We start from the raw sequence: 10,330 nt of genomic DNA on the forward strand, positions 1-10,330 counted from the left end.
CCCGCCCCCAGCGCAGCAGCAGCGCAGAATGGCGCAGCGCCGTAACCCGCGGCTCAGAGCGGAAAGCGCGGGACGGCCGCCGCCTCCCCACCCGCAGCTTCTAGAACCGCCTTAACCGCGCTGGCTGCCGCGCCGCAGCGATCTCCCGCCCGGGCCCCACCAGCGCGCCCGTTTCGCTCCCAGCGCCGCGGGCCACGCCCGTGACGTCCGCCGAACGGGCCGGGGGGCGGGGCGTGGGCCGGGGGGGCGGGGCGAGCCCGCGCTGTTGAATGGGGCGCCGCGACGAGCCGCACATTCCAGCGGGCCCACGTGACGCGGCCGCGCTGCCTGAGGTAAACAACCGCGGCCCCGCCTCCCGGCCCCTCCGCGCGCCCTGCACTGCTTCTCGCCGGCGGGACGCGCTCCAGCGGGGCGGGCGGCTTTCTCCGAGAGTCCCCAGCGGCCGCCGCGGTCGGAGCAGCGGCAGCGGGCGCGGCGCCCCGGGTCTGCGGGCCGAGCGCGCCGGCAGGGGTCGAGCGCGCGTCCCCTCCCCGCCCCCACCGCGCGTTGTGGCGCAGCAGGAATTTGGCGGGGACCCGGGCGCTATTTGCGGCTCTTGACGCGCCGGCGGCCGGTGGCCCTTCGGTCATTTCTATTCTAGGGGCACTGGGTCATCGCGCCCGGCCTGCCCCCTCCGCCGGGCCCGGAGGGTGTGTCCCCCTCACCCGGGCTCGCCGCGCCTATAAGGGGCCGGAGCGGCGGGCAGGGACATGCAGCTCTACAGCAGCGTCTGCACCCACTACCCAGCCGGGGGACCGGGTCCCACGGCCGCAGCCTCCGCTCCCCCAGCCGCCGCCGCCGCCGCCGCCGCCGCCGCCCCCTTCAAGGTCTCTCTGCAGCCCCCGGGACCCACCAGCGGCGAGCCAGAGCCCGAGACCGGTGAGTGCCAGCCTGCCGCGGCCGCCGAGCCCCGAGAAGCCGCCGCCGCCCCCGCCGCCAAGATGCCCGCCTTCTCCTCCTGCTTCGAGATGGTGTCCGGGGCCGCCGCCCCCGCCTCGGCCGCTGCCGGCCCTCCCGGCGGGTCCTGCAAGCCGCCGCTGCCGCCGCACTACACGTCCACGGCGCAGATCACCGTGCGGGCCCTGGGCGCCGACCGGCTCCTGCTGCACGGGCCCGAGCCCGGCGCCGCGGCCCCCGCCGCTCAGCGCGGCCGCTGCCTCCTGCTGGCCCCGGCGCCGGGCGCCCCGGTCCCGCCGCGCCGGGGCTCCTCCGCCTGGCTCCTGGAGGAGCTGCTGAGGCCCGACTGCCCCGAGCCCGCGGGTCCGGACGCGGCCCGGGAGGGTCCCGACAGAAACTTCCGACTGAGCGAGCACCGCCAGGCCCTTGCCGCCGCCAAGCACCGAGGCCCCGCGCCGCCCCCGGGGAGCCCGGAGCCCAGCCTCGGGCCGTGGGGCGAGGAGCACCCGGCGGAGAGGAGCCTCCGGGGCTGGGAGAAGGTGGGCGACCGCAGCGACCCTCCCGGCGCGGACGAAGGAAGGCGGCCGGACCCGGAGGCGGAGGCGCCCCCGGCGCGGAGCGGCGAGGCGGTCCCGAGCGCCGCTGCCGAGGCAGTGATCGTCTCCAGGTCGGATCCCAGAGACGAGAAACTGGCCCTGTACCTGGCGGAGGTGGAGAGGCAGGACAAGTACCTGCGACAGAGGAATAAGTACCGATTTCACATCATTCCCGACGGCAACTGCCTCTACCGCGCGGTCAGCAAGACGGTGTACGGAGACCAGAGCCTGCACCGGGAGCTGAGGGAGCAGACGGTGCATTACATTGCCGATCATCTCGACCACTTTAGCCCCCTGATTGAGGGCGACGTGGGGGAGTTCATCATCAATGCTGCTCAAGACGGGGCGTGGGCCGGGTACCCGGAATTGCTGGCCATGGGGCAGATGCTGAATGTGAATATACATTTAACTACTGGAGGGAGGTTGGAGAGCCCTACGGTATCTACCATGATTCACTATTTGGGCCCAGAGGATTCCCTAAGGCCTAGTATTTGGCTCAGTTGGCTCAGTAATGGACATTATGATGCGGTGTTTGATCACTCCTACCCCAACCCAGAGTATGACAATTGGTGCAAACAGACTCAAGTGCAAAGAAAACGCGATGAAGAACTTGCCAAATCCATGGCCATATCCCTCTCCAAAATGTATATTGAACAAAATGCATGCTCTTGAAGTGTCTGAAAACGTACACCCTGGGAGAATTGCATACATAATGTGTTGGGAGAATTATGAACTCTAATCAGGGTAATAGCACTTTCAAACTTCTAGTAGATTTACCATAGGTGTAATGCCTTAATCATTTTTTTGAATGTTTTCTCCTCAGAGCTGAAGGTTGCTGGGCACCTAAATGATGTTTCATGATGGCTTTGGGTGATCCTACTGCTATTTATAATTTGCTGTATAAAGTTGGCACTACTTAATTTGCAAGCTAGTTTCTCACGGTGTAAATTTGTTCATTCCTGGTAATCTGTTTTCTATAAAAATGTATTTTTGCACAACATTTTTAAAAATTGGTGTAACTTCATCTATGACGTGTTCCATTTTGACAAACAGCTTTCCAGCATAAATCCAGAGAAGTGCTTTATATGAAGTTTATTCCTTTGGACAGACTTTGTGATTTAGTAGTTATTTTATGTTCGATTTGGATTTTATGATCCTTAGATAATTATTTCAAATGGATATTGATGCATTTGTGTTACCAGATGATTGGCCCATTCCATTTTAATGAAAAACAGGTTTGTTTTGGAAATCATTATTTTTCTAGAAATGGTCAACCTTTTAAAGAGAAATATTTAAGGGAAGGTTGTGGGAAGAATTTTCTTTAAGGGATAGTACCAGGTCTTACTTGAATGAGTCTGATATTTGCAGATGGCAGTGTGTTGACTATTCTGTACTTTGGTTGGCATTTAGAGTAGATTGTCTGGTGCTCTGAATTGTTTTTAATTTATATTTGTCATTTTGTTATAAAAGGATTTTAACTTTGTGACAAGATAAGCCTCCTGCTGCTTGTATTCAACTAAGATTAAAAAAAAACTAGCATAAATGCTCAAATCAACCTTGGCAGTTCTATAGCAGGAGAATACTGTCTTAATATTTTATTCCTTTTAAATTCTTTCAAAAGGCAAAATAGGATTGCCCTGTATTATGTACAAATAAAAATGTCTGTAAAGAAATCTTGTATGGTTTGCTGGGTCAAACAATGTTCTCAACCTAAAATCTATCTCATTTTCACTTTAACTACTAGTCATATTTATTAAGTACTGCAGTTTGTACTTTTTTATTTTGTAACATTTTGTGATTTTTTTGTACAATACTGTATTTGTACAATAGAGCGATTCTCAGCTGATGGAATGAATGAATAAAATGCGTAATTTTACTTTTACAATGTCTCTTTGGCCAAGGTGGTTTTTCAATTAAGAAGTGACACTTGTAGGAGCATCTCTTACGTGTATACATTTTTATTTCATGTGTAAAGACGTCGTGGAATTCTGAGGGGGATTTCTTAAGTTCTCACATGAACAGGGTAGTATAATCATTAGTAATTTCAAAGGATAAGTCTTAGTTAACTATATTTCAAAGGAGTAACTCAGGACATTGCTCTCGTTATTTCCAATGCTAATTCCTGTTTAAAACTAGAGTACCGTCGCTAATAAACAGAGAGATGCAAGTATTGTGTTAACCAGCACAGCGTTTAAGTATCATAGTTTTGTGTTTCACTTACTCTCAGCACAGATTTAAATGTTTGAGAGGGTGACCAAAACAGTGTTGTTGTAATTTTTATCCAGTCTGGCATCTTGAGACCATGTGAATCTCTTAATTTTGAGATGTGTTAATGGATTTAGTGGGTAAGTACACCTGTAGACATAATCTGAGTATCTTGTTTATTGTAGAATAAAAACAGCTAGTTCGGATGTTTTACTTTACAGTTGATAGTTCATATGTTTATATTTCATGGTTATAGACACATTTGAACTCGAGTTCATCCTTTAACCACATTTTTGGAAGAATGCCATTAGTTATCAGGACAATTTCCTTTAAATGTTAATTAGTGAATTTCTTTTAGATGTTAGCTAATCATGCATCTCTTTTTTGGGGGTAAGAAGAGGTTTACTTCATGGGTTCACTGATTAACTTGGGAAAGAAATTATTTTATTTGAATTACCTGTCTAAATATGCTGCTTTCCTTCTTTATTTAGACATGTATAAAATTTGGGCATGCTTAAAACTTAACACAAATGGATAGACCAATTAGATAGAATTTCCCAAAAAGCCATCTAGAAGTTCATTGCTGTTTTGAAGAAACAAATTCTGGGTTCTGTTTCATTTTTGAATCAGAATCCCAAGTCCTTGATTTAGATTCTCAGGGGTGGTATGTTTAAAAAAAATGTAATGAATCCTAAGGTGGTACTGCATGGCAGCATGTTTTTTTTAGTTGTCTTGCCTAAGAGGTTTTTATGTCTTAATGTCCTCTTTCTATGGCTTGGTTTTTTGAAGAGAAATACAGTATTGGCCACTCCCTTAGGCTCAGTATGTATTCTCTACTACAGCACTAGCTTTATGTATGAGCAGCATACTGCTCACTGAAGATGAGCAGGTGAAGAGCTGGAAATGTGGTTGACTCTTAACTTCTTTTAGCAAACAGATTTTACTAAACAGTTTCTTCCTTCAGATACTCTTTATAGCAGCCAAGAGGCTCAAAACTGTATGAAGCAAACACCTGATGGCTGTGAGCTAAAGTCTCTTTAGTGTATTCCCTTCCCCAGAAAGTATGAGGGAGGAGGATAAAAATCTCTAAGTCAATCCAACTGTGGTTTCAGGGAAATTAGTGTGAAAATCACACTATTAACTTGAAAATTTTACTAAGGTGGTCCATGGATAAAAACTGATACAAACCACTATTAGCGTGATTTTTTTTAAAAACAACTGTTTCTTTTTTTTTTTTTTTTAAGATTTTATTTATTTGAGAGAGAGACAGTGAGAGAGAAGGTCAGGGAGAAGCAGACTCCCCATGGAGCTGGGAGCCCGATACGGGACTCGATCCTGGGACTCCAGGATCATGACCCGAGCCGAAGGCAGTCGTCCAACCAACTGAGCCACCCAGGCACCCCAACAACGGTTTCATTTTTAAAAATTAAATGGCATAATACTTACACATTTTGGCAAAAACCTAGTTTCCTGACCCTTTAGTTCACTTTCCACTCATATTTCTCTAAGATAAGAAAATGTACTCATTTTCATGTTTAATTGGACTAAGCAGTAAACCTACTGATGAGGCCCAGAAGGATATGTACTTATGATTCTTTTTTTTTTTACATGTGATTCTTTTAATTACATTTTTTTAAACTTGTAGTCCATGTGTTTTATATGCTAAAATTTTCATTAGGTGGAAAAGCTTTCTTCAGATACCATATTCTGTAGAGGAGGGGAGATGCCTTAGGATTCCTTGAACATCAGAATTGGTTAGCCTCAGCTTGGGTAAATAGTCCTTATGCTGCAGTGTTTTCTTCGTACTTCTGTATTTTTTAAAAAATGGATCTTGAGCTAATCACACTGCTTCATTAAAACTTATTTTGTTTCCCCTCTTTTTCTAAAAGGTGAGAAAGTTGAGCTCTTAGAATGTTACCATGGTATTCAGTGTGCTCATATGGAGGAAAAGCATTACAGAATAAAAATAGATTAAAACCTTTGGACATTTGATAATTTAATATGCTGGTAAACATACTGGTAAATTCAAGTGTATATTTCAAATGTGTAACGTGTTCACACTTAACACTTGTTTGTCACATGAAATCTTTAGTCCAGACCTTACTACTATTTTGACATTCCAGGAGTGTCTATAACCATCTCAAAGAGGCACCAAAAAACTGGATGGCATTTAATTCAGTTTCATTCCCTAAAGATACTAAGTACAGTACACATGAACTATATATTATGTTCCCTGTTGGATCCCCTAGTTCCAACCCAATAACTAGCAGAATAAACACTCAGTACATACTTGTTGAATGAACAACGAATGACTTGAAGGAAATAGTGAACTTTGGGAAATACTTATTTGGTGGATGTGAAATCAAATAAAAATAACTGGAGTTGACAATTACTGGGAATTACCACTGACAAAGTAATTCCAAGCATTTTAAAGAGAAGTAGTGTTACGGAGAGGCAGTAAAGTCTGTAATGAAAAAAACAGATTTGAAACCCAAAAGTTGAATTTGATTCTTTGTGTCGTCTTCCAAACATCTTGAGAACTAAACCAAGAAACATTATTTAAAAATCGAACTTCCATTAACCTGAAGTGACAGTAAAAGTGTTGCTTCGCCTGAAGGGACTTGCTCTGACTTTAGGGGTTGCACCTACCTCAAGTCCAGTCTGCAGAAATTCCTAGTTCTGCTGTTTCCTTTCTCCAGCCCGGTTGGGAAGGAAATGCTGGACTGATTTCAAGCAAGCTTAGGACTGTTGTGTTCAACAGCACGGGCAGCAGGCTTACGCCATTGGTCAGTGGGGCGTGGACAAGGCCCGCAAATCAGATCCAAACAGAGCTATTGGGGGAAAAGAGGCAGTGTTATTACCTCATGCTGTAAATTAGGTCAGCGACAGTTATTCTACGAGGAGAGGTCAGAGAGAGAGTTCACTGTCATCACATAAAACCCTAGCTAGCCTGGTTTTCATAAGTGAGTTTTCTAATTGAACAGTCCATTTATGTGTAAAAGATAAAACTGCTTTTGATAAAATTCTTTTAAGAAGCAATCTATGGTGCACTGATTTGCCTTTGTAAAATAACTGAATATAGTTTAATCTCCCTTTAATGACTGAGGGCTTTCGCGATGGCCTGGCTGGATGGCCTGGAAGCCTTGGCAGATTGCTTTGTAGTTTAAAGGACCTCAGAGCGCTAGGACTATTCTCTTTGTGTTTTATTCTTTTCCTGTCTCCTCCCTACAGCCCATCATGATTTCCTAGGTTGTCTGAAACACACCAACAAGCGTGCTTGTCAGAATTGACTCTAAGATCATAGGAAATGGGTTTCTAATTTGAGACTAGGATGCTCTGCTATGAGGAACGTGTATAAGCTTTCGTTTTTGGTCAACGAGACAGCTTTTCTTTTTTCTTTTTTTTGCTTTCATCTTTGTCTTTTTTGCATTGTGGTGGTATCCTGGAAATGGCGAGTTTGTCCAATTAAGGGACTTCTGTATGTATGCAGTGCTGCGTTAAAAACAAGACAGCGGGAGGTTATCTATCAGTCCTCAAAACTGTGCTTGACTTGGCATTGCCTGGCTAATACTTTGAGCTTCCTCTGGGCCATATATAATCCTTTTTAGTAGGTACCTGCCAGTGCCTGCCTTTTGCTTTTCCTATTTAGTTTTCTAGTTCACCAAGATGGGCTAATTATGAGGTCATCGAAGCATCAGTTCTTCATCGAAGACTCCAAATTCCAGTACACATAGACAGGTCTAGTAGAAACGTGACTTCTGTCTTTTGAACTCCTCCTGTATACTCCCATAATGAATGTGCGTTATGTCTCCACTGGGTAAATGTAGACTCCGTGCTTGTATTTCATAGCTTATCAAGGTACAAAAGGGTGGTGTGCAAAGTAGGTAATTGTAAAGGAAATTTATATCAGTGGGTCGTGTAACACCTGTGCAGCCAATTTGTAAAATAAACTCAAATAAAGCCTTCAGTTCTAAGGACCAACAGGAGACATTCTCACCTTTTGTTTCTTACAGTGAAATTTGACCTGTCGTGGTGATGTAATAGGAATGAAGAAGTGGGAGAACATCGTGAGGAAGTTCTTAGCTGTCACTTCACTGTCTTTGTCATCTTGCTGAAAAGTGCCAGACCTAGGGGGAGTTAACAGATCTTTTTACTTAAAATCTAAACAACGCTCCTATCTCAATAAACAGTAGATACCTGAAATGGAAACTTCAATCACTGCATAGTCTACAGAATTCTAGGACGGAATTAGAAGAGAGATTGAAGATGTGTGTTGAACTTTTCAATATACAGTCATTTCCTCTGACAGATTTTTCATTACCTCTCCACAGCATTGATAGTGGCTGTTGGCGGAAGTCAGTGCTGCTCAGAAGTGTGGCAATTTGCAGAGAGATGGCTGGATGGGTTTAGAAAGCAACAGGAACCTACAGGAATAGACAGTGTGATTTTAATAGTTAAGCTATGCTTCTAACAGAAGTTGATTTCTCTTTTCACTTGACTGTTCCCAAGGGAGCAGGCCAGCCTGGTGGGGCAGCTGTGCTCGGAAGAAGACACATCCCCCAGGACCCTGTCACTGTGAGAGAGTTCGAAGCCAGGCCACCTCCCTGCCCATCCCATGCCTCCTAGAAAGAGCATGCACACCCTGAGGTGGCACGTTTCGCTTCTGCTCTCGTCCCTTGGCCCGAATTTTGTCAGATGGTCTTATCTAACTGGGGAATATCATCCAGACTGTTCCAGGAAGAAGGGTAAATGGATTTTTGGCAGGAAAATAGCAATCTTCTCCAAATCTTTATTCGTCAGGAATGGGTTAGGGTGAAAATATCTCTAAGAAGAAAATGCTAGTTTGGAAGTATCTGGGAATAAAGGAAATAAAATATGCCTGAACTTGTTTCACATTACGAAGAGACAAAAGTAGGATTAATAGTTGCTACAATTTTGGGTTCCTTATCAGCTCCTCAACAAAGCGTCTGCCACGGGTTAAATATATACATATTCTCATTTTGAGAAGGCTGATATTTTTCTATTTCCTTTCCATTCTTAATTGTTCCTTAGTATATAGAAATATCTTGAAAATCTGGCCTTTGACACAAACCCTGGTTTTCTTTAAAAAGAACAATATGAAACTTTTTCCTCTTAAGTTTTTATAGATCTTGCTTCTTTCGGATATTGCTGGTTTTACCTCTCTCCCTTTCTCTATTTTCTAATTATTTTTTATTTACATTGTCCTCCTTGGTTTTCTTTTAGAAAATTTGTATGGGGTCTACTGCGCTTAAAGTAAGGTAGTCTTTACTAAGTTGTATTAATTTGGTGATTTTACTAATTTACTCAGCCTTTAACAGAAAATGTCTAAAGCTCACCTCATCCAGTAAAGAAGGGGGGGAAAAGCCCCCTACCACCAGGGGGTTCTTGTGGGTTAGAAGCTCCATAGAAGTATCATTTAAAGATGAGGTTTACAAGCAGGGCTCCTGGGTGACTCAGTCGATTCAGTGTCTGACTTCTGCTGAGGAAGTGATATCGAGGTCCTGAGATGGAGCCCCAGGTCCTGTGTCCAGCTCTCTGCTCGGCGGGGAGTCTGCTTCTCCCTCTGCCCTTCCCCCTGCTCGCTCGCTCTCAATAAATAAAATCAAAATAAATAAAATCACGTCAAAATCTGTAAAACAAACAAAAGATGAGGCTTACCTTCTGCATAACTCTTGTAACTCTTACCCACTTTCTTAGGGGAATCCATAGGAATCCTAAATGGGTCAGAGCAGCCAACTGTAAGCATAACTTACCCCAAAGATGGTTGCTAAATTTCTTGTCAAGAAGGTGGCCCTCCTGGTTGAGTCAGGGCAGCTGTATTACAAGCATAGCTTCGGCAGGGACTAATCGAAAGTAACTGATGATGTAGGGGAGCCTGGGCGCTCGCTCAGTTAAGTGTTTGACTCTTGATTTCGGCTGAGTTCATGATCTCAGGGTTGTGAAACTGAGCCCTGCAGGGGTCTCCACGCTGGGCGAGGAGTCTTCAGATTCGCTGTCTCCCGGCCCCTCTGCCCCTCCTCCCTCTCTTAAAAAAAAAAAAAAAAAAAAAATTGATGTAAAGAAAGCCATAGTTGATGAAAGTGTCCATATCCAAATTATTTGTCTGGTTGGCTACAGAAATGTATTGTCACAAGAGAAGGATAGTTGTCTGTACGATGCTTAGAGAAAAGAGAGCCAAAGAACAATACATTAGTTAATGTGGCAATGTGGCTGCATTTATCTAGATAAGAGACTGTTTTCGGCAAGCCACACTAATACACCAAATAGGTAGGAAAAATAAAGGAAAATACTTCTTGGAAATATGAGGTAAATATTCATCCAACAAATATCGACTACCTTGAAAGTAAGTACTGTGCTAAGTAGCAGGGGAACTCATAGGCTACATGGTAATAGGTCTGTAAAAACTGGAGGCTATCAATCGTACCTTATGTATATTATTTTGCTCATGAGATGTCTTTGGAGTCAAGCTAGCAGGCGTTCAATTTGAGGGTGAACCACTTACTGTAAGAATGACTTTGGGTGAGTTAGTTAACCTCTTTAACCCTGCATCATTTGTGTAATGGAAACAGTTA

General features: G+C 45.0%; 1 protein-coding gene and 1 long non-coding RNA gene across 2 annotated transcripts; one reads left to right on the forward strand and one right to left on the reverse strand.

Annotated features, from left to right (window-relative positions):
- The first annotated feature begins 325 nt into the window (after positions 1-325).
- On the forward strand, positions 326-3,417 carry OTUD1 (OTU deubiquitinase 1). Its single transcript, XM_082738716.1, has one exon. It carries the CDS (start codon positions 750-752, stop codon positions 2,202-2,204), a length of 1,455 nt encoding a protein of 484 aa, XP_082594842.1. The 5' UTR covers positions 326-749; the 3' UTR covers positions 2,205-3,417.
- Positions 3,418-4,318: 901 nt separating this feature from the next.
- Positions 4,319-9,993, reverse strand: LOC309868646. The gene is made up of 4 exons (XR_014313764.1): positions 9,512-9,993; positions 8,059-8,161; positions 7,735-7,864; positions 4,319-6,568 (listed from the first exon to the last, which is right to left on the reverse strand). It is a non-coding gene; the product is annotated as an uncharacterized lncRNA (long non-coding RNA).
- Positions 9,994-10,330: the final 337 nt, after the last annotated feature.

Source organism: Mustela nivalis (assembly GCF_964662115.1).
Source record: "Mustela nivalis genome assembly, chromosome: 7".
NCBI lineage: Eukaryota > Metazoa > Chordata > Mammalia > Carnivora > Mustelidae > Mustela > Mustela nivalis.

Bases quoted from the DNA above. Each gene is read 5' to 3' on its own strand.
- OTUD1 (XM_082738716.1), top strand. From the start codon at position 750: ATGCAGCTCTACAGCAGCGTCTGCACCCACTACCCAGCCGGGGGACCG.